Source organism: Fusarium musae, chromosome 12 (assembly GCF_019915245.1).
Source record: "Fusarium musae strain F31 chromosome 12, whole genome shotgun sequence".
In the NCBI taxonomy this organism is placed as follows: domain Eukaryota; kingdom Fungi; phylum Ascomycota; class Sordariomycetes; order Hypocreales; family Nectriaceae; genus Fusarium; species Fusarium musae.
In genome coordinates, this window is record NC_058398.1 from 348,937 (window position 1) to 373,151 (window position 24,215).

The 24,215-nt window shown below is 41.4% G+C and overlaps 4 protein-coding genes across 4 annotated transcripts; all 4 read left to right on the forward strand.

Annotated features, from left to right (window-relative positions):
• Nucleotides 1-5,710: 5,710 nt before the first annotated feature.
• Nucleotides 5,711-6,855, forward strand: J7337_013890 (uncharacterized protein; the record flags this gene model as incomplete). The annotated part of the gene is made up of 2 exons (XM_044831365.1): nucleotides 5,711-6,807; nucleotides 6,846-6,855. 2 exons carry the CDS (start codon nucleotides 5,711-5,713, stop codon nucleotides 6,853-6,855), a joined length of 1,107 nt encoding a protein of 368 aa, XP_044673751.1.
• Nucleotides 6,856-9,691: 2,836 nt separating this feature from the next.
• Nucleotides 9,692-10,360, forward strand: J7337_013891 (uncharacterized protein; the record flags this gene model as incomplete). Its single annotated transcript, XM_044831366.1, has 4 exons — nucleotides 9,692-9,992; nucleotides 10,039-10,211; nucleotides 10,260-10,284; nucleotides 10,314-10,360. 4 exons carry the CDS (start codon nucleotides 9,692-9,694, stop codon nucleotides 10,358-10,360), a joined length of 546 nt encoding a protein of 181 aa, XP_044673752.1.
• Nucleotides 10,361-14,807: 4,447 nt separating this feature from the next.
• On the forward strand, nucleotides 14,808-15,839 carry J7337_013892 (uncharacterized protein; the record flags this gene model as incomplete). Its single annotated transcript, XM_044831367.1, has 1 exon — nucleotides 14,808-15,839. One exon carries the CDS (start codon nucleotides 14,808-14,810, stop codon nucleotides 15,837-15,839), a length of 1,032 nt encoding a protein of 343 aa, XP_044673753.1.
• Nucleotides 15,840-18,201: 2,362 nt separating this feature from the next.
• Nucleotides 18,202-19,959, forward strand: J7337_013893 (uncharacterized protein; the record flags this gene model as incomplete). The annotated part of the gene is made up of 1 exon (XM_044831368.1): nucleotides 18,202-19,959. The coding sequence occupies one exon, from the start codon at nucleotides 18,202-18,204 to the stop codon at nucleotides 19,957-19,959; it is 1,758 nt and encodes a 585-aa protein (XP_044673754.1).
• Nucleotides 19,960-24,215: the final 4,256 nt, after the last annotated feature.

The window sequence follows — 24,215 nt, forward strand, 5'->3', positions numbered from 1 at the left end:
CTAAGCCTAATGCCTTTTAAATTAGGTAAAAAGTATATTATATTTTTTATTAAATTTTAGTAGTTTTTATAATAGTCTTTTATTATTATTAAAGCTACCTCTCTTTAGAAATTATAATACCTGCTCTTTTATAAAGTCTATATAAAACTTTAGATTTCCTACTTCTAGAACTCCTTCTTTCTTAAAGACTAATTAACTTTTCTATTATATAATATATATTATTAAATTTAGAAAAATTCGCTTTATTTAATAAACCTACCTTTATCTTATAAATCCTACCTTATGCCTTATTATTTAGTAATTATAACCTTTTATTTACTTAATTTCTCTTTAACCTTTTTATTAGTTACTATAATATATCCTACTACTTATAGTAAATTTATTAACTATTTTACTTAAGCCTTAATATAATATAAAGACTTATTAAATTATTTTTAAATTATTTAAAGAGGAATTTAATAAATAAAAGCTAGCCTTTTTAAATTATAGCTTAAGCTTTTAAGCTATAAGTTTAAAAGGGTAAAAAAAGTATAATACTTACTTATTTATAATACTTACTTATTAATTATATTAATATATTTTATATAATTATTATCTTTTTTTTTATAATTTAGTCTTTTTTATCTTTTAATATTAATTTAATATTTTATTTATATTTTAAAGATTATAAAGCTTAGCTTTTAATAAAATAACTTTATATATAATTACTTTTATTACTTTAATAATTAACTTTAAACCTTTAATAATAGACTTTAAGAAGTTATTATAATACTTTTTAATTTACTTTTTAAGGTATTTAAATTAAAATTAAGCTTTAATAACTATCTTTAAGGTCTTTAAAGCTTATAGTATTAGTAATTAAATAGCCTTTTTAAAAAACATTAAGGTTTATAGTTATATATTAAGCTTTAAGATTATAGTTTTTAAATTAAAAAAAGTAAATCTAACTCTTTTAAAATTACTTTAAATATTACTTTTTATAAAAATAGCTTAAAAAGTAATATAAAAAGCTAAAAAAGAATTAATTTTAAAGATATAAGTTATTTTTTTTTTAATTACTATTAGCCTTATTTAAGGCTATTAAGCTTTTAACTTTTTATATAATAGCTTAAATAGTAAGGCCCTTATAATAAGCTAAAATTACAGGAGTTAATATTAGTTAAGGTTTATTTACTTTAAGTAATATAATTACTGCCTTAACTAAGTAATATAAGTACTGCTTATAGATTTACTTCTTAATAGCTATATTAACCTTTTTCTTTACCTTAATTAAAAGATCTTTAATTAACCCTTATAATATACTAGGCTTAGTATACCTATTACACTTTTACTAAATATATTTACTAACCTGACTTTCCTTTTATTAGTTATAGTTACTAATATTAATTATAACTACTAATAAGATACTTATATATAAAAGCCTAAAGCCTAATTAAGGCTATTATATAACTAACTATAACCCTATTACTATAATTAAATTAGTACTAAGTTAGGCTAATAGAAAAGATTATTATAAGCTTTATATAATAGCTATAGCTATTAAAAAAAACTTCTTATTTAAAAGCCTATTTAATTTAATTAAAATAGCTATTTTTAATTATACTTTAATTAATTTAATTAATTATATAAATCTAGCTTACTTAAGTTATCTTATTTATTTAATTTAGCTAGTTAAAAAGCTAGCTAGATTAAATAAGCTAGAAAGGGCTATAAAAGAAAGCTTATTTCTTAATATAAAGGAAATAGCTTTTCTTATTATATTAATAGGTTTAAACTTAGCCTTATATAAAGAGTAGCTTAAGAATATAATTATTAAGGCTAATTATTTATATTATATTCTCCTGATTATATAAAATTAAAGCATATCTGTAAATAGAGTTAGGTAAAGGCGGGGTAATGGCGGGGTTCTGTAAAGGAATAAGGTTGACTTTTGTATAAGTTAGTCAGCGAAAGCTAACTTGACCTGAAGTCGATGACTCTATCAATTGAATGCACGTGCCTAGGCACGTGACCAACTGCCCTTGTGTCTGAATAGATAAAGTGAAATCAATAATAAAACAGTAGTTAAACTAGGGGTAATAGCTTTTATAGCTATTAAGGATTAAAAGATAATATTAAGTATTTAATTATTTAATTATAAATTAATTAAAGTGCTTTAATTACTTAAAACCTAGCTTATTATTTATTTACCTATCTTAGCTTATTATAATAATTTAATTATTTAAAAAGTTATATTTTTAATATTAATTAATAAGGTAATATTAGCTTATATTAATAATAACTAGTATAATTATTTAACTTTTTATATTAATTATTTAAATTATAATAATTTATTTCTAATTTTTAAATTATATTAATTTTAGCTTTTTTTATATTTTTAAACTTATAATAGCTATTTTAGCTATAATAAAGTCTATTATAAAGCCAGTTTTATTAAAGTTCTAGATATTATTTAATTAAATATTATATTTTATATAAACCTAAACTAGCTATAAATAATAGTTAAATCTTTATATTTAGCTTTTTAATAGTTATACTTTTAAAATAAATATATCTTTAGCTTTAGTTATTACTTTATAAAGTTATAAGCCTAGTACTTATTAAGAAGTAATATATTATAGTTAACTAGTAAAGAATTAGCTATTTTATTTATAAAATATAATTATAAAAGAAATTCTTATAAATTTAAGTTAAAAATAAATTAAATTATTATTTACTTTTTTAAATTAAATAGTTTTTATAAGTTTAAAATAGAATTATATTATAATTAAATACTATTTTAATAGTATTATAAAGTATAGTAATAGACTTTATATTTAATTACTACTTATTATATATTTAATTTAAAGTTATTTTAAAGGGCTTAAAAGGTAAGAAAAATTCTAGCTTTATTTAATTATTATAATATATTTAGTAATTAAGAAGTATTTAATTAAATAGAAATATTATAAAGTAAGGGATTTTTAAGTTACTTACTTATTTAAGTTACTTGCTTATTAACTATATTATATTTAATATAAAATAATTATAATTTTTTTATTTAAAGCTATAAAACTTTTAAATAAAGGGTATTATATTAGTTTTTAGCTATTAAGGTTATTACTGCGCCTGATTTGCTATAGACTGCTAGATATAACTTACTATTCTATCTTAAGATGCTTTTATCTATAGATAAGACTTAAGAGGAAGTTAACTCTATATAAAACTCCTATCCAGCTTCTGCTAGAAGTTCTATCCAGGCTAAGATAACTAAAGGTATAAGAGCGCAGATAAGAGTCTAGTTATAGTATACTGTCTCTAATCTTTCCCCAGGGTTGCTAACGGGGTTACTGAGGTTATTACGACCCAACACAGTCTGACACACGTAAGACTGCATACCCTACCTTTTTCCCCTAATTAATTGCTACCTACCCTATAGAAGTCAAACACACGCCATTTAATATACATAAATAACTATAAATATAATCAAACTAACCCCATTTAACTCCTAATAAATAGAGTTAAACTAACTTTATTTAATTTATATATTATTTAAATATATATATACAGTTACTTAGCAGTAAATAGAGCTTAGCTTACTAGTTATTAATAAAGCTTTTTTATATTAATTAAGCCTAATATATATTAAATCTACTATTAAAAGATATAATACTTTAATAACGCTTAGTTAATGCCTTATTCAATCTGCTAACAATAAACCCAAGCATAGCTTAGTTTAATACAGTTAGACCCAACCGTCACAGAGGTTGTCCAATCAACAGCCGCCTTTAGGCAGGCAAACCTGAACCCCGCTTTCGGGTTTCGCTGGGCAAATTGTTCTAGATACATAGCACAGTGTTATCTTCTTCTAATATGGAGAGTTCCATTCGAGATACCGGAATATCTATAGTTTATGAGCCTAAAAACAGACCTGCAGTCATAGAGTACGTTTATTCGTTCTCCTGGCGCTTCCGGTGCTTCATACTGACTGATCAGCATCCTCCTCGTACATGGCCTCGGTGGTCATCCTCGGAAAACATGGAGTTGTCCCAAAAGGGCCCCCGTAACACCCAAGCTGTTGTCAGCCTCTGAGTCATCAAGGAGGAAGTTTTGGAGGAACAGCCTCGATCGCGCTCTAGATCATCTCCGTCAAATATCTTTGAACACGGCAGGAGAAGCTGTGCTTGAGGCATTACACGACGATGCCAACCCCGGCGTGGTGTTTTGGCCCGTCGACCTTCTCTCCAAGGACTTCCCGGATTCACGCATTCTCGTGTTTGGATATGATAGCAAGATAACCAAATACTCTACTGGCTCAGTCAGTGAGAATAGTGTCTTTTCACATGCCAAAGACCTTCTTTTTGCCCTCGGCCTAGAGAGGCCCCTTGATCGTCCTCTGATATGTGTATTTCATAGCCTGGGCGGTATTATCTTCAAGGAGGTACGTCTTTTCGCAGAATCAAGTTGCAACTAATAATTTATCCTCTAGATGCTTTCGAGAGCTTCATCATCCACACGACATGAGCATCAAGATATCCTTAAGTCAGTCGAGGCAATTATCTTCCTTGGTACACCACACCGGGGTAGTGTAGATATTGCCGCTAAGGGGGAGTTAGCTCGGTCGCTGCTTAGTGCCCTAGGAGTAGCCACGACTCCGGTCATTCTAGACTCTCTCGGCCTGAAGAACACAGATCTAGAGAGAGCACAGGAGGAGTTTTCCCGGCTTTGGCATACGAGCAATTTTCGGGTCAAGACTTTCCAAGAGGGTCTCATTCACCCCAAGTTAGGAAAGAAGGTTGTTCCTGAGTATTCGTCTCTCATTGGGGATCATCGCGAACATGCCGAGACGCTGCAAGCTGATCATCTGGAGATTTGTCGGTTCTCAGGGAAAGACGATCCAAATTATCAAAAAGTCGCTCGCGAGATCCGTTCTACCTACCTTTTAATCACGACATCCAATCGGCAAGAGTCAAGTGGAGACTGGGGAGAAAAGAACTATCACCCAATACCGAGTGTTGGTGCACCTCAGTATCTGGGGGATATTCTCCATTATCAAACCAGTAAAGTATGTCTCCAGTCACTGTGGTTTCCAGCTATAAATAGACGATACGAGACTTTAGGGAGACCAGCTGAGCAGACATGCCATTGGCTTTTTGATGATGAAAACTTTCAGGATTGGCTTAGCGAACGAAATAAGGAAAGACATCAAGGCCTTATCTGGATCAAAGGTAAACCAGGCTCTGGAAAGTCAATGCTGATGGGTGAAGCGTTCCGTCGAGCAACCCAAAGGCAAGAAAAAGCCCCAGCCCCGTCTCAAACAGCGGCTTTCTTCTTCAACGGCAAAGGTGATGAGCTAGAGCACTCTGTTTTCGGCCTTTTTCGGTCCTTGATATATCAGCTTTGCTCCAAACATCCCCCTTTCCTACATTGTTTCCAGAACATTTGGAAAGCAAAGGTCAAGACTGCGTGCTTCACGGCACTGGAACATATTACTTGGCATGAAGCTGAACTCAAGACAGCATTTGAAATGTTGATGCTCCAGAAACGAAGCAGCAGAGTATTGATCTTCATCGATGCTCTGGATGAGTGTGACTCAAGTAGTGTGCGAAATCTAGCCTACTTCTGGAGGAAGATAACAAAGTCAGCTTTTGCTTCGGGAATCGACCTGAAAGTCTGTCTATCGAGTCGGCATTCTCCCTCCGTCACTGTGGGTGACTGCTCGGAAGTCATCATGGAACAACACAACAGTCACGATATCTCGACACATATCAAGCAGAGAATCGAGATTGGAATTGGCATCCAGAATGCACAATGGCAATTATTGGAAGAGAAAGTAAGAGAAATGTCGGATGGCATGTTTCTCTGGGTAGACTTGGTTGTTGACGACTTACTTCGAAGCTGGGATGAAGGTAGAGGTCTCGAATACCTTTTCAAGCGAGTTGAAAACACCCCACAAGCTCTCGAGACTCTATTCTCTGAAATGTTGTCAAATTTGACACCCGAAGGGAAGAAAATCGCTGTCAAACTATTCCAATGGGCTACCTTGTCCACAAAACCACTTCGTCTTCACGAGTGGCATCACATAATGGGGTTTATCAGGCATCCCACGCCGAAGTCGCTTTCTGAATGGCGAGCATCAGATTACTTTACAGCAACTGATGAGCAGTTGGTGAAACAGATCAATTCTCTTTCTACGGGACTTATCGAGGTGACAGGAGCGGTCGAGGTCCCGCCGCATGACTCGGGCTCCGACGTATTGTCAGTGGGTGTAGACGCAGGATCTTTAACACTCGATTACGGCGGTACTAGGATCGTGCAAGTAATACACGAGTCGGTGCGGGACTTCTTTTTGAGAGGCGATGGGTTCTCGGTGCTAGACTCCAGTTTATCGACCCATCCTATTGGTACTGGACACTTGTCTATCATGGCCACTTGTCTGGACTATGTCAATATCGGTGAGCTCGATGCTCTGGTAGCGGCACGACAACGAGTTACGGGTCAAGAAAAGAGCCCAATGTCATCAAACAAGTCGAACAGTGACTGCTCTCTGTCCGCTTGCTCTCTTGGATGTGATGAATATCCCCCACAAGGCACAGTCACTCTACCTCTACGTCGCAAGCGGACGCCAGAAGAATATAGAAGATCAGGGCAAACCACATCAGATATTCCAGAGTCATACCCATTCATGGCTGTACATCGATGGCTGGAGGAGAGCAGGAATTCGAATGTTGAGTCGGATTCACTGATCAAAGTTCCACAGGCTGCATACTCCGACGTCTCTGACACATTTCCTTCTCAAATCCTAGAGGACCATCCTGCGCTTCTCTCGTATGCCACATTCGCATTGTTTGAACACGCTTGCCTAGCGGACATTGACGGGGCTGACATAACTCCAATTCTCGATCGTCTCAACGACGATTCAACATGGACTCGTTGGAAGTCTTTGAGAGAAGATGTACCGCAAGGTACAGAACTGCTTGATTTCTTGCATGACTTGGGCCTTGACTCATGGATCAGCGCTTTTCACGGTCGATTCAGTCGCGGTCAAAAGAGACAAGGGAGTTTTTCTCCATCCGAAATTAGCACTGGAAGACGCAGTCTTTCTTCGATTCATCAAACATCGGAAGATGAGAAACGACGGAGTACTTTTCGTGGGCCGGTTTCATTACCACGAGTCGAATCTCAAGAACACCCTCCTCCGATGAGTCCCTGGAAATTGCGAGGGGAGAGCCCCCAAAGTCTTAACCGCGTACCTAGAAGACGAGGCAGTGTCGCCAGCTTTGGCTCTGCTAGCAGCCACGATGGATACGGCCGACATTCCCCAAAATTCGAGTCTCTGAGGCCAGTCAATCCGAAACACTTCGGAGGGACAAAGGTGCCAGGATTCTTTATGTGCGAATGCTGTCCTAAAAAACCGAAAAGGTTTGATACGTTAGAAGAACTCAAGTAAGTCCCTTGATGATATAAGCTTCGCCTTTATTAACGGTAGTAATAGTGCACATGAGGCTGAGAAGCAATACGAATGCTCATTTTGTGGAAACAGATTTAAGAATAAGAATGAGGCAGAGAGACATCAGGCCTCGCTCCACATAAGACATCAATCTTGGTCTTGTTCATACCTACTAGGGTATGATCGCGCCTTTCAGGAGTCTAGTCAGCGACCCAAAGAATGCGATATGTGCGGATATTGTGGTGGTGACTTTCCACGTTCTGGTGCAGATGCCGGGAACGGGGCCCATGCTACAGGAAAAGACTGGGATGAACGCATAAGACACTTGTTGGAGATCCACAACTTTTGGAATTGTGAAAGCACGAACAAGTTTTACCGAGAGGATCACTTTCGGCAGCATTTAAAACATAGTCATATGGCTACCCAAGGGAAGTGGTTGGATAAACTAGGCGAGTTATGCTGTAGAAAGGGAGAATAGGAGATTGAGTAGCAGGAGTTACTTAAGATATGCGGCTGGGAGCTTCACAAGAAGCTATGTTTCTCTCACCCCCGAGACTCTGGTGCACGGTCTACTTCGTGGGGACAAGGCAAGCCGGCACTCATTGCTCTTCTGCATATGACTAAGATGCTCTGTGCCACATGCCTATGCACACGATGTTGACGGGGCTGTGTACTGCCACCGCTGTGTTTTCAGCCAGGGTGCCGACACGTGACTTCAAAATGAAGCCCCAAGATATTGGAGGTATGCAGTCCTTCTTAATATATAATTAAAGCTAATAATATTTAGAATTCTTAATTAGCCTATCTAGAAGACTAGGTTTATAATAGCTTTAAGTATTATAATTTAAATTTTAAAATTGTAGAAGGGTCGGGTCGTCATTTCAAAGAAGACCAAGATGGAATTGTTTCCCTCAGCTTGTAGGGTAGGTTATATAATGCCAATCCAGTTCCATATATCGCGTCCTTCCTTCCGACTTAATTACATTAATGATAAATGTATTACTTTATAGTTTAGACTAGCGTTTGTGCGATACTTTCATCTCGATCACTTCTTGTAGTGTTGGAGTTGGAGTTGGAGTTGAGGCTCTCTTTATTGGGTTTGGCCAGAATTACCTTTGCGATGACGCGAGTTGAACAATTCGTAAACTAGCTGCGGGGCGAGTCTGGATCTGGGGCTCAGAGTTGAGATATGCAGTACTGCACAGTGATAAGCTTAAGTCATGCACATTACATTTTTATGCTCTTCTTTCTCTCCCATCACGCCAGCACAAGCTGGCACTTGACATGGTATGATCATGAATGCACCCGTATGCTCGATGGGGAGTCACCTCGGTCTCCTTTCGTCCGGTTCAGGTTTTCGCTCACGTGAGTGCTGTTGATGCACCTGTAGTATTTGTTTTGCTTGTTACAGAATCGCCAAGCACCGAATCTTACTGCTGAAACGCAATTCTTCCGAGTCAACATGGAAATATTTGTTGCCATTTGCTCATTGCTCCTTGCTTATGCCCACGTGCTCGGTGGTAGGAAGAGACGTACCATTTGCAAGGTCAGGCCTCAATTCGGAATAATTCCTTCCGACCCTCCATCAGCAGCTGCAGCCTCACCTCTATCCCTATGCTGCTGAAAAGCAAGTCTGACAGTCTTTCAACCCCTCTCACCAGTCCAAAATTGTTCTCATCTTCACAGACGGAATGGACCTCACGCAACCATCACAAGCGGTTATAACTTCAATACCTAAGGAGGGGGATCAGATTTTACAAAATGCTATCGATTCATTTCGGACCGTTCTTACGCCCTAGCAGCTTACCGAGTTCGACAAGATTCAATCTGTACCAGATAAAGACGCGGTTCTTGTGTTCACGCCCGAGCTAGATCTTTGACGACAAAGCCGGAAAGGCAAAAGTATTGCCAGTCGTCTATTTCCTGTCCTTCAAGCAGTACACAGCTTTACATCTGTTATAAGTACCTTTGTTTCGTCAAACCCTACTATTGCAGCTCTTGTTTGGGGAAGTGTGCAAATGATAATGATGGTAAGTGGGAGTGTGACTGACGACTGGTAATGCCATCGTAGTTGATCATTACCAGATCATGCTCAATGCGGCGCCTTATTATGAAGCCTTTATTGAGTTATGTATGGAACTTGGCAGGATTTGCCCCAGGTTCGAGCAATATCAGGCTCTGTTCCCCGCCTCAGAACGCCTACAGAACGCCTCATGCACTTTCAATCCCTGTATCATCCAGTGCTGTCGGCACGTCGTCGCAATGCCGAAAATCTCGAGCGGATGGACTTCTCCTCTCAATCCACTCAATCCCGAGTTCTGGCAGTCGTTCAAGCAGACCTTTGAGTCTGATTTACAAGTGCTCCGCGATCACAGCAAGAATGTCAACAAGGAGATTAGAATTGCAACAGATCAGTTCCAGAATCGGAGCAACGAGCTCCAAAGGATAGAGAACGAACAAGCTGAACACTCCAGGCGATCGCTAAGTCGCTTTATGTCCCGCACCCGGGATGATTTCGACAGAGTGCATAGGTTGCAGATGCTGAGAAGTGAGGAGTTAGGGAGTACGTGTCGATCTCAGAAGGAAGAACTCGCTTAAACATATAAAAGGGGAAAATAACCAAAAGCTTCTCGACTCTTTATCTTCTTATGACTACATTAAGCCTCTGAAACTGGCTCGTCAGAAGCGATACCCCAAATCAGCAGAATGGATCTTTAGTACAGACGAGTTCCAACGCTGGGTCGATGGGACTACACCGGTTTGCTCTGGTGTTATGGAAAAAGTGAGACTTGGCTGTTCCTGTGAAACTAGTTTCTCTAACACTTCGCAGTGGGTTCGGGAAAGTCAATCCCCTGGTAAGTCTACAAGGCCTTGATGCTTACAGGCTGCAATCTAGGCGAGGGAAATGCCTCCGCCCAGCTTGAGCCTTGATCCCTCGGCCCTCCTGCTATATATTTCCTTAATATGCCCCTTCTTGAAGCTATCTTCAGAGCCTTTCCATTCGTTTCCTAGTCATCTTCACTGTGGCTTTGTCTCAAAATTGCGAAATTGAGATTCTACTGACGACTGAAATGCGAGTGTAATCAACTATCTTTTGACTCAACGATCCAGTGCCCAACGCCGTGTGACGTTCTTTTTCTCACGATTTGACAACTCAGAGTCAATGAAAGCTGAGACTATTCTACGAGCTCTAGCAAGGCAGTTGGTCACCATACATGATGTTTCAGGTGACACTTAGCAGGCTTCGGAGAGCATAAAACATGAGTCTGAACATATCTTATCGGAACTCTCTCGGCTCTTGGTCCGTCTACTATCAAGAAAAGGCCCACTGCCATGGATTGTAGTAGACGGCATAGATTAGTGTCAAAGGGAAGAGCGCCAAGTACTCATCAAGATGTTGAAATCTATGCTGAGCGACGGCGTTAACGTCAGGTTATTTGTTACTAGCCGAGATCATGCAGATTCTATGTTCAAGGAATCCTCTATTAACCTAGAACAAGTTTCTATGATTTCTATGAATTGCTCTCTTGCCCAAGATGGCATGGCACAACTCGTTGATCAGGCTGTCCAAAAGTGTTCTGATTCTGGGGAGCTGCTCGTTAGTGACCCGACACTCATAGCCGAGATCAACAGCACTCTAACAAATCACGCTAACGGCATGTATATTTCTTGAATTTTCCTATGACTAACAGGAGCTGAATTCGTTATAGGATTCTGTAGATATCCCTTATCCTAAGACACCTCTATAGCCAGCCAAACAACGAAAAGTTCCGCGAAGCAATTGCTTTGAGAAATCTACCTAGAAACCTGACGGATACCTCCAAGAGAATTTTAGATCGCACAATCTCTGATGGGAAAGATGGCATTCGTTCAAGCACTTCTCCCGTGGATAGTGGCCGCAAAGCAGCCTCTAACGCTCTCCCAACTCGAGGAGTGCTGTCTCATCCGTCCACTTCAAGAGTGCACTATCCGAGATCGACATGTGAACGGGATTCATCTTATCGACACCTGGTTCCAAGGTCTCGTTGAGATCGATTACGAGACAAAGACGGTTCATTTTATCCATGCCTGTGTTCAGCAATTCTTTCTCACCGTGTCAAATAAACCGGCCTTTCCGAACTTCCATGTTAGCATCCAAGATGCTGACCGCCACATTGGGGAAATTTGCCTCACGTACTTGAACTTCAGTAATTTGAAGACAACCTTAGCTAAAGTGGATCAACCTCTGCCACCAATAGCCCCGGATGAGATCTGCCATAGGGCTCTCAGCAATGAGTGGAGTTGGCCTACGGCACTGAGACTTTCCCAGAGAATCCTTGGTCACAGTCGACGGGCTGCTGACATTACTGGCACTATTGCTTTGTATAAGAGAGCGTCTCATGCAACTGTTCAAGAAACAATGATTCTTAATCACCCATTTCTTGCGTATGCCTCGGCCCATTGGCTCTCACACTCAGTTAACTTCGACCAAGGGCAATGTCAAACTTGGAGTCTATGGAAGAATATGGTGATATGTGGGCATGAACTAGCTGTATCGCCAGTGTCCGATGAACATCATCGGACTATCGATAAAGCCCTTGTTCTCTGGGCAGATCAAAACAGGCACTCTGCACTTTTGCATGTTGTTGCTACGTCAACCGAGCTAATTGTACAATATCACCAGGTCCTTTTCAACTATGTGTTAGAACAGAGTGATGTTAATCTTCTGCAACGCATGTTGAAAACTAAAGGATGGGGCTCGGCGCTCAATTCACTATGCTGCAGAGCGGCGCGTAGGGATCGTCTTGAGATTATCAAGACGCTGTCTGAAGCCGGCGTGGATATCAATGCATACGGAAGGCTCTCGACGCCCATCATTCGTCTGCCTCTAATAGAGGCTATTGCGAATGGCCACATTGAAGTTATAGAATTTCTTCTAGAGAAGGGGGCAAACCCTAACTCGCAAACTGATTTATATCAGAGTACGTTGGAACCAGCGGCAGCATTGGGTGGCTTGAAAGGCCTCCAGGCTTGCAGGTTACTTATCGAGGCCGGCGCCAACGTGAGAGATACCAGCGCCCTGCTGAGATCTTGTGCTCGTGGCGACAGGGAAATTATAAAACTCCTCCTTAGTGCGGGTGCTGATGTCAACGCCTCATACCCTTGGCGGCAATGGAAACTCCAAACCGTAGGCATTTAGATCAATTGTCGGTTACTATCACCATGCGCTAACCTCAAAACACAGAATGATGGTAGCTTGATGTACGAAGAGAGCACGGCCCTACTAGAGGCTTTCTCTGTTCCAGAGCCAGATGTTGATATTATTGAGCTTCTGATTGAATCTGGAGCTAAAATAAGGATTGGAAGTTTAGAGGACAGTGGCTACAGACTCTTACGAGAAGCGATCAGAAGTCGTGATTGCAATCTGATAAGAATACTGATACGGGAAGGCGCTGATCCTAGTGGGAGGCCTGGTCTTTATGCTGCTGATACTCCCCTGGCGCTGGCAGCGAAGGAAGGCTTGTTTGAAATTATGCACTATCTACTGAGTAATGGTGCTCGGGTTATTGGTTTCGACTACCTAGCTGCGGAAATACCGGGTGGTATGAGAAATGGAAAGGACTATGAGGAGATTTTAGCTGCATTAAGACAAGCAGATCAACAATAAGTAGGTTTGCTTCATCCTATCTCTCTGAGATCACTCAAGCTAAATTATTACGAGAGATTTCTGATTATTTTATATATAAACCATTTCCGACCCTTACGTTTAACTTGTGACCTGGGAGTATACAATCACGTATGCATGGTTGCGATACTTAACAAGTAGATAAAAGCTTACCTCACAGCTTATCAACTAGATCTCGTCTGCTGCACAGACGTTATGGAGACATCTCAAACGAAAGATATTACCAAATCCAGATTTAAAGGCCAAGCTCGGGCCTGCGTCTGTAAATCAGGATTCTGCAGATGAGTTCTGAGACCGAGCAAGGTTTCCATGGCTTGACGTTATCATATTACAATGTGATACGCAACACTCAAACCACGTCCATTTTATCCTGACAGCACAACTCACAGCTCTCACTCATGTTAAGCCTTCTGAGAATCATGCCCCGCGAGTAGGGTATCCTCACACCGACGCCACTCCATGTCCGTGGTGATCGGGCGCTTACTGTGACGGAAATACGCTGTCCTGGATTTTACAGCGCACGAGGACCAGCACATACTCTATGACAGGGTAAATACTGTAGCTACTACAGCTCTCTTCTATGCGAAAACATCAAGTCGCTCCGCCCAGGTGCAATACAAGCCAAGGCCCCGAGGCCTGCATCCATCTCACAACTAGCAGGATACACCCAGGCATCACAGTCAGTTATCTACTTATCAGCCCGACGCCTAGCCCTTTGTGTTAGGGCTAGAGCCAATTTATCTACAGCTTTAAATTGAATACGGATGCACTGTCGCTGGTCAACGTAACTGTCTCGGAACGTGTTTGCCTCGTCCACGAGTTTAAATAGTGACTGACAGGCCAGCCTAAAAAGGAGAGCGGCTAAATAAGTAACTCAGCATAATAACTAAGTATATAATGTATACTTGAATTCCTGATATGTGTTTTCTCTACTCAGAAGAAAGAGGTGAAGATATTAGATGGTCAAGCTTTTGGCAGATTTTCAGGAATTGGGCCATTGCGCAGCAAGCGCAACATTCTCTGCGACTTAATCAGCCTTACTGTATTAACTCTCTTGAGCTTAGTGCATACGCCTTGGGTGTCGGGCAGATTGGTGAGTCCTGAGAATGCCTCACAGCCCACAGCCAATCAGGTGTTGTGGCAACCTCATCAGCTGAAAATTAATGCCAATACCCCTCATTTAAGAATCTCATAGCTCCGAGTAAATTAACAACAAACATCCCGCATCAAGCATGGATCCTTTGTCAATAACTACAGGCTGTATAGGTCTAATCTCGGCTATCGGCACGCTCTCTTTATCAATCAACAGCTTTGTGCGAACTTGTCGTGAAGCTCGTAGTGACCTAGATCGAGTCGCACGAGAGCTCCTGTCCCTGCAGACAGTCCTTGAGCTCATTAAAGATGCAATTGACGAGGATAGATCATTTCCTGACACTCTTGCATATCATGTTTCAGGTATTTTGGCCAACTGTCACTCCGTCGTCCTCGAGTTACAAGGATGCATTACAAAATATTGCAACAATCGGTTAAGGACGAGGGCCTCGTGGGCTATCAGTGGCCAGGGAGACGTCGCGAAATTACGGTCAAATTTGGAGGCTCACAAAGCGGCACTGGAATTGGCTCTTGATATGCTTGCCCTGTAAGGCTGATCCTGGCCTCGGAGACCTAACCTTGCATGCTGACTTATCTAGGCATACGGCTAAAGCAATAAAAATGGACACAACAGAGATCCGGAATGATACATCAGCTATAAAAGATAGTACGGCTCAAATCCTAGAAGAGATCAGTCAACTCCAGGCACGGCTATCACATCAGGATGACTATATCCTGCAGAGCTTTTTGGAAGACATGACAACATACACGGAGAACGCCTTAGACGGAGCATCTATCGATTGGGAAAGTTCTAGCTTACGGGCCCCATCTCCCATCATTGAAGAGGAAGAAGGCGCAGGCTCTGATCACCTTTCAGATTCGGGGTTTTCCGCGCAGTTCGCGCTTTTCAATGTTCACAAGAACCATTCTGAGTATCAAGTTGCTGAAGAGGACAGACTTTCGGTGTGGGAATGCATCACGAACGTGGAAACCTACTATACGGGGGTAGAGGGAGAATGGCAGGACATCTGCTTGAGACGACGGCGCCGAGCAGCAGTCCTGACAGAGCGGCGTCCCCCATCCCCGTCTACAGTACCTTCAGAATTCTTTGATACCTTTAGTCTGAGTTTTGATTGGGGTATGCCACAGGGCGGACCAGACCCTTTTGCTGACGAGTCCGACGCTGAATCTTACACGACTAGTTTTACAGCATTGACGTTGCCTGGACGAGAATTCGCCTTTCAGGACATTCTTCGGCCCAGCCGCTTCCGACCACCCAGACGGATCAGGATCGCATTCTATATCCCAGTAGATTCTTTCAGCATGTTTCCTGATGAATTCCAAACTCAATGGAACTTCATTTCTCATTCTATTGAAGCACTCGCACAGCGGGTTACATCACCTTGGCAGAACATTGTTGTTATCATCGAGGGGCCTCCTAGGTGGACGGGTCTCTACCCTGAGATCCTTATGCTCTTCAGGGAACTGGGTATCCTGTTTGAAACAGATCAGTCGATAGATTATGTTGGCCGTGTCTCGGTATATCCGCCTTATACTATGGAACGTGATGAGATCTTTGAGCGACCGATCCTGGGGACTATATACGAGGTAGGGCATTCACTCAAGAAGCACGCTGTAGTCCGTTTTGTCTAATATTCTTTTAGCATACAGTGCGGCCAACAAAGTATTCCCGTGGAGCCCATTTTCAGAATATTCTAGTCACTACACCACTACAGGTAATCGCAGTAGCACCACATCAGCATCGAAAGGACCCAAGCCATTATAATTTACAGTACCATGACAACTGGGCTGTAGCTGTTTGTAAAGTTTTGAAACCAGAGTTTATAGTCACTCTGCCACAAGGTGAAATGGCAAAGATCCCCCATCCCGGGCGATTTCTTGCAGACCTCTGGAAGTGCCAGACCCGATTTAACAACTCAGAGCATAAGCATGTCAATCAATGTGTGCTGCTTACACCCTTGGAGTTTCAAACAGGCCGCGTTGGGGTAAAACCGGCAAGGCCAGCAAAGAGCAGAGTTGAACTTTTCAAGAAGACGCCCACGCAACCCGAGCAACTCACCACGGCGGTAGAGAGCGTGATCGACGTCAGGTCTCAGCCAGAGTCAACTGCAAGGAATACACCCAATAGCTTCAAGTCTCAGCCAGACTTAACTTCAAGGGACATAGCGACTAGCGTCAGGTCTGAGCCAGAGTCAACTCGGAACATACCTCCTGTTATAGATTGGAATAATACTTATATTTTATCCGGCTTGCTTATCTTATACATCTTACTTTTCTCTACCTTTTATACCTATATTCTATTTAGCTTAGTTTTCTTTTATTTAGTCTTTATTGTCTTTTTTACTTAATATTAATAATACTATAATTATATATTTTATTTTAAATTTCTTTTATTTTATTTATAAGAATATAATATAGTATTAAGGAGATATTAAATAAAGTTTTATATAAAATAATTCTTTAATATTTAAACTTTAAACCTTAAGTTAAAGTAGCTAGTTTATATCATCCCTTTTTAAAAGTTAAATTCTAAGTAAAAGTACTTAACTTATCTTTTAAACTATAAGCTATATTAAAAAGCTTTTATTTTATAAGTAATAAGCCTAGTAATATAATAAAGTAAAGGTTAATAAATAAAAAGCTAAGATAGTAAATAGTAAGTATATTATAATTAATTAAATCTTAATATTAAAAATAAGCTTATTAACCTATATATAAAGAATTTAAAAAGCTATATATTATAGTTTTTACTAATATAAATAATATATTATTATAGTAAATTAAACATATTATCTCTTAGCTAGATAGTAAAATCTTAAAAATATTAGGCTTATTATAAACTTATTCAGCTAGTGTCTTCTTTATCAGCAGGGGCAAGGCCATCATTATCAATAATTGAAGAAGCATGAGACTGACTGCAGCGGATTGGTGAGGGGAGGAGACATCAATGGCCACGTAGCAGTCCATGACAGATCCCTTGCCGGGGCGAATACAACCTGTTGGAATGGTCGAGAACTGGCCCTGTATGGTGGCCACTCTCAATCAGTTGTTCTGTTGAAAACAATTTATCGTGGTTGTCGATAGCCGGCTGTGCACGGCGACCGACCTGAGTAATATTCTAAGAGGAGATGATTTAAGTGCATGAGCCAGGACGGTAAGTTCGGCAGGCACTATAATTTGATCATCGTGCCGCCGTTGCGTCCGATAAAAGATATATAGCCTGGACAAACTGAAGTATAAATCTTGCAGGTTATTACTGTAATAAGGTTGAGGTTAGAAGAGGTTTTAGCCTTAAGATGTAAAGATATGAAATGCATATTAATATATTTAAGTAATATACTTATTACCTTTCTTAAAAGTTAAGACTTAACTTATAGCTGTAAAGCTAATTACCTTAATAATAGCCTTTAATTACTATAAATAAGTATGCCTTATTACTTTTCTATAAAGATAATTTAGCTTATTATATATAGAATATTTATAAGCTAATATTAAATAAGTCTATTAACTTAAGACAGTACTTATTAAATAGAGAAAGCTTTACTAAAAGAATAGAATCGCGTGGAACGTACTGCCTTTTTTACAGGCTCATGCAGTCAGTGAAATCCAACCAGAGAAGTCGGGGCCAGGCAGGTACCATGTACTTCTCTGAGCTGACGTGTCACGAGTCGTTGATGATTTTAAAGGTCCGTTTCGCACCAATGTCTGGTGCCTCGGCTAAATCAACGTTCAATCACTCGCTCACACAGGTACTTAACATCCAGCTTACCTCTTTTGAATGCATTTTTTGTTTTCAACTACCCACATTTCCCACAAGGCGAGGAGGGTCTCGAATGTCCGGCATTCCGACTTGCAACTCCATCAAGCTTACGAAGAGAACTTCGATAAATTATCGTGTGGCCGTCAGAGATTACAGGATTAGAGTACTCCCAATAATTCTTCCCACCACACACTTACCCCGCAACGCTCGACAATCCGCAGCTAGTCCCTTACGATGGGCTTCGATTGTGGCTTTGATATCTATCCACGGCTGGAAGCGACCGCCGCAAACCAAATCATCTATCAAAGGTTCCTGGAGGAAATTACAAAAGAATATGGGGAGGTCTATGAAAAAGAAGGAAGGCGATCGGATGGCAAAGTGCTAACTACGTCGACAGAGTCCGATCCCTCCGACAAATCATATATTTGGTTCATGGTCGGCGAGTGTCCGCATTTGCCGAGCAATCCCAATACATGTGATTACTTCCTCCGCTTCAGCTCAAAGATCAGTGGGGGTTTGACATCACCTGCCGAACCGTACATCAGAGGCGTATACAAAATTGCAAAAAAGTACTTTGGTGGTAGGGTCCATTTCTGGCACGAGATGAATGAAACTGGTGATGAGAGGCAATATGGCTATTATGATTGGCGAACGATAAATGATACGAGTAAGAAGCTCAAAGAGCAGCGGGATCTGATAGATTTCATGGATGAGGGAAGAGAGACGACCCTGCATCACTCAGCGTCATCACAATGCACCTCGGGCGTGCCTCGAATTCCATCCCAAGGCTCAAAGCAGGATGGCAGTTCCTCGCAACCTGCACGGAACGATTACTTTTCACCGTCCTCACCTCTCGGAACAGATGCAACAAAGAATGCATATGTCATCAGACCGGTTCAGGGGAAGGGACAAGGCTTGTTTGCCACTTCCAAAATCCACAAAGGCACGCGTATACTTTCAGAGGCACCCATTTTTAAAATCCCCCGCGACGAGCCCGACATTGAGGTTGTAGATCACGCTATCATCAGGGCATTGAAGATTCTAGATCGGGATCATCAACGAGCATTCTTTGGTCTTCACAACGCCTATGGAAAATCTCATACTCCGTTCCTTGGAATTGCTAGGACCAACGCTCTACCCCTCGGCTCCGAAGCCCGCGAAGTTGGCATTTTCCTTGACGCATCTCGTTGTAACCACTCGTGTCAAGCTAATGCCCAAAATACCTGGAATGCAAGCATCGGATGCCTCACTATCCACGCACTCCGTGACATCGAAGAGGGACAGGAAATCACCATCTCTTACCTGGGTCGCAGGATGGAATTTGCAGAGCGCCAAGTTTTCCTGAAGGCAAAGTTCTTTTTTGATTGTAGCTGCGACCTCTGCACGCTGTCGCTGGTCCAACGTGAGAAAAGCGACCTCAGACTGCGGAAGATCCAATTCATTGACGATTCGCTTGGCGAGTCCACCTCCGACTACGACACAGGACTTTATCTCGCGCATACCTTACTTCATTTATTGGAAGAGGAAGGCATCTGCGATGCAGGTGTTCCAAGAGTCTACTACGACGCATTTCAAATGGCGATCGCGAACGGGGATGAGGCAAGAGCAAAGATCTTTGCTGAGAGAGCATATGCTGCTAGGGTGCTTATCGAGGGTGACGATAACCCAGACACAGCGAAACTAAGAACATTGACTGAGCGACCTTCTCAGCATCCGCTCTACCAAACCAACAAGGATTCCCCACCAGACATCACTCCTCCTCGAGAGATTGATCAGCCGAAGTTCGATGACTGGCTTTGGAGACGGAAAGAGTGGTCTGAGCAACCGGTTGCCTCGAGTGCCAATGATCCTTGGGATATTTTCAGTAACGATCCCCCGCATATCTACGGCCAGTTTCTGAACGATGGGGAGTCTGAGAGCTTTGACTCGTTGAGTACCAGTTCAATTCAGGCAGCTCTATTTCGGAGTCTCAGCAAGTCGCGATTTAATTAAGATAGTTATTCCTAGTAGTTAATTCTATAGCATGTACTTTACCAGGCTCGTAGAACTTCAGGGGACGGTCCCTACCATATCTACTACCCCTACAGGTCTGGCTCCCTCCCATCCACCGTAATGAGCCAGCAACCGCAATCAAATAGTACATGGAAGGCCAATACAATAGATGGACCAGTGCACTGAATGGGCTGGCTTTTCAAGGAACTAGCCCAGAATCTAGGTTGGTATATCATGGGGTGGCGCATCACTTGGACCAGCTTACTACATAATATCGTTACTCTACTCAAAATAAGTACTGAGGAGCAAACCTATCCAGTTTTAGAAGGATGGGTACCCGTAGCCATAGCAATCTTGATTGCACGGTCGCCCCTCCCCTTTTGAGATGGGCACATAGCTGATGACGAATGTTATGACTTATACACGCTATTATGTTTCAACTCTAGAATATCAGCAAATTGCATGTAGTATGGATTGGGCCACGACTCGGCTAACTATACTGTGAGAACCTGTTGTCAAAACGGAGAGTGGGTGCGATTGACACGATATCAGATAACAGCGTCAGTATCTGAGCAGCTAATAATAAAAGCCCTGAGGTAGAGCTAGACTAGCCTAACCTAGACTGAGCGCCAGCGAGATAACAGTATTATTTCTCGTGGTAATAAAACTATAAGCAGCCGCACATCACTTCGATTTAATAATGCAGGGCCAAAACACACTCGTTACCAGTACCTCGTCAAACGTCGCTGAGCGGTAGCCCGCAAGGACGTTTCCCTGTCCGACCCACGACAAATGCTTCGCGCCATAATCACACCAAGGCATCACAATCAGAATCTCATAAACGAAAACCGATGCCTAACACCAAGTATCAGGCCAGAGATCACTTACCAACAGCTTCAGACTAGACACTTAATCACCATGACTGGTCGATGTAACTGCTGGGAATGCGTGCGCCTGGACAGTCCACTGAGGGAGGTTATGGCGATATTAGTAGTAGCACCGGTTTATCACAAAATCTTGGCCAATAAACAGTAAATATGGGATGCGCCTAGCCTAATGCAGTTACGCTAGCAAACGCCAGCTAATGTCCGGCTGATAACTGAGTTCGGTCATCTTGCACTGCTGTCTGAAGCTCATATATTCAAATACTGGTATTTTATTAAAGCAGAAAGATTGTGGTAGGCCTGTATGCTCTTGCTATACTTCCCTGGATCTGACACTTTTTATTTGCAGTTTGTGCTCCTATTGAACTGTTTTGGTAAAGTCGGGTGTAGCTAACGATGAGGCGGATCAAGCGTCAGTTATCCCCAGTGTCACATAAGATCCGATTGCCCAATTGCATATTTTGACAATTCGCCTATGAATGAAGAAACTCTCCTCTTTTAAAACAATACGATGATTTTACCTTTATTTTATTTTGCAGTTGGGTGTGGACCAATCGGTTGTAAGTTTCGTTTTCACCAACGTAGGTTGAGAGAAGGAGATCAAACAAAATTATATAATCATGTGGCTGGGAGTATACCAGTTGTCTTATAACCAATTTCAAAGACAGACAACAAGGACTTTTTACATAGTTGTATGGAATTGCATCAGGATTGCTTCCGACTCCCGTATTTCGGAGACTCGGATACACCCCATCTCTCATATCAAGTGACTTGGGCTAGCGCATTGCGACCGCAGGTACCAGCGGGGATACATAGTCTTGTCATGATCGCAGTCATAAGGCGGACTGGTGACCTCTAGATTAGAAGGCCCTCGAAAGAAGAATTCAAGAGTTGATGAGGGGCATTGGCAGATTCCCGAAGTCGAATTTCCAGGATTGCAGAATACGAATATAGAGTGGAGAATATGGAGCTGAGAACATGGAATTGAGGATATGGAGTTGGGGATACTCTAGAAATTATCTCCTCAACCAAGAGCTTACCTGGATGTTTTCCTGACCCTGAGATCGATTACACACTTTCTGTGGATTCTGTTGTTTAAGGGTGTCTCCGATAACTGGAACCACGAGTAGGTTCTGGGGTCTATGAATGTTGGTGCATAATCGCTAAGAGATTCCTTTCTCAGGCCTTAAACCCACCGTTACCTTTGGCTTCTACACTATTATAGAAACATCTGGCGAATTCACATTTTAGTTTAATGTTACATAGGAGTACAAATATATAAGCTATAAAATATTCTTCAGTACTAATTACTACTTTCTTTTATGCTCCGGTAAGGATGAAAGATACTGGTCATGTAACTCCCCCCAGGTCATGCCAACCCACTTTGCCATCTGTTCAGCTCCCTTTCCCGACCAAATAACACTGATAGGAGATGCGTTCAGTTGTACAGCTGCGCCTTTGAGAATCAAGTATCGCATGAGAAGTGCGGCCTCTCTACTAGTATTCTTAGAAGCCAGGTGGAGAGCAGTAAGTTCGGTCCCATTTTCATCCCGCGGAAATTCTATAGAAGCACCTAAGGCGATAAGCTCCTTGGCTAACAGTAGAGAACAACTGGACTTCGCCACACTTGTGAGTAAAACCCCCAAAGAATGGGTACTCAACCTGTTCCCCAGCCTTCTCAAGGTGTGCTTTACCCTGGCCTCCTTCATTGGATTGTTCTTGATGGAGGTGAACAATGTACGATTGAGAATGAACTCCAACGTCACTCTTTCCTTGTAGCTGGGTCCAGGTTTGACAATAGGCGGCAATGTTGTAAGATAGTCCTCCCACAGAGTATATATCTCCTCTGACTTGTTGGAAAGGGCGACTTTCATCATGTTGACGCAGTCTTCTGGTTCTGTTTGTGGAATGGCCCATTTAGCAAAATCGACATCTTGGCTCTGGATGGCTAATTTGATAATTGATTCAGGTATTTGAGGCTGATCAACTGGTACCAGAAGCTGTGTCAACACCAGAGATCCAGTCTTGGCTGCAAGCCTCCTGGCCGATTCAATACATTCGGGCCTGAGATTCTTTCCCCCTGGAGATGCTAACAAGCGTTGGACACCGTAGACATCCCCTTCGATGACCAAGGCTGGCAGAAATCGTTGAAGTTCAATGACATCCATCTTATCGAAGTCAGTGGCTCCCTTTTGGAGCTCCTCTGGAGCGGGCAAATGGACTTTCAACCAATGTTCATCGCGTCGCGACTTTGTAGAAAATCCAATGGTGGAAAAGTCGCAATTTGGAGAGAAGCATTTCCAAGGCTTTCCATGATTCTTGGTATGCTCACTTAGTTCTCCAGGGGTCTTGAAGCCTCGGAAACTATGTTCACAGAAGGCATGTGTGCATCGAAATAGGTTAGAGCCGTAGTTAGATCGTAGCAAAGATATCTTCAAATTATCTCCGCTGTCCACGAGACTTGCATGTTCCTTTTGGATGCGTAATAACATATGTGAAGTAGTCAGAGGATTCAAGTTGATCCATGTGTCACCTGGAGATCTGTCAGCCTAATGTACATAAGGCTCAGCAATAGTGACGTTACTGTTGCCCCAATTCCAATCCAGTCTTTTATCGTTGAGATAAAACCTCAAGGTTTCAAAGAAAATGAAAAAGACTTCAGGAAAGTCCTCTTGCAATTTCGCACATCTGAAAGGCGGTCCAGATTCGTCGATGGGATGAATAAATGAATGGTTCTTCCCCTGCAGGAACATAATATCCAGAAGCCTAACAAGGCTACGCGGATAGTCGCGACCTATGGACTGATGTACTAATGTAGGCCAGTAATGGCATCCGTATTCAAAAAGCCGATACCTTCCGACGAGTATGTTGCCCCGGATCTCGTCAAGGTCCAAATCCGCATCTATGAGTGTTAGATTCAGATAGGAGATAATGGTTTTGGCAAGCTCTTTGGTAGAGAAGTCCTTGTCGATCGATTGAGAGACGGTGCTGCTGAAAAGGTATCTAATATATATCAGACCTGTCGTTAGAAGCTGAAGATATCTCCCATGGATACGTACTCATGAACAGTAAAGTGGACAAACTGCAGTTTCTCTTCCACAACCTCTATGATTGGACCACACATCTTGATAAAGTTGAACTTGTTAACAATCTTCGGCACATGTTTCCCATTTCCTCTGGCGTGAAATTTGACAGCCAGTGCTTGTTCCATTTCTGGTACGGTCATTGCTAACGGAGCACAGCCGATCCAACCCAGGAGCCTTCGGCATTTAGAGCGAAGTGTATCATCAAGGGTGTTGATACGATGGAAAATGCGATGGTAGCTTGGGCCATGTGTCAGTTACATCTTCCTAGGCAGCGTGCATGAAAGAC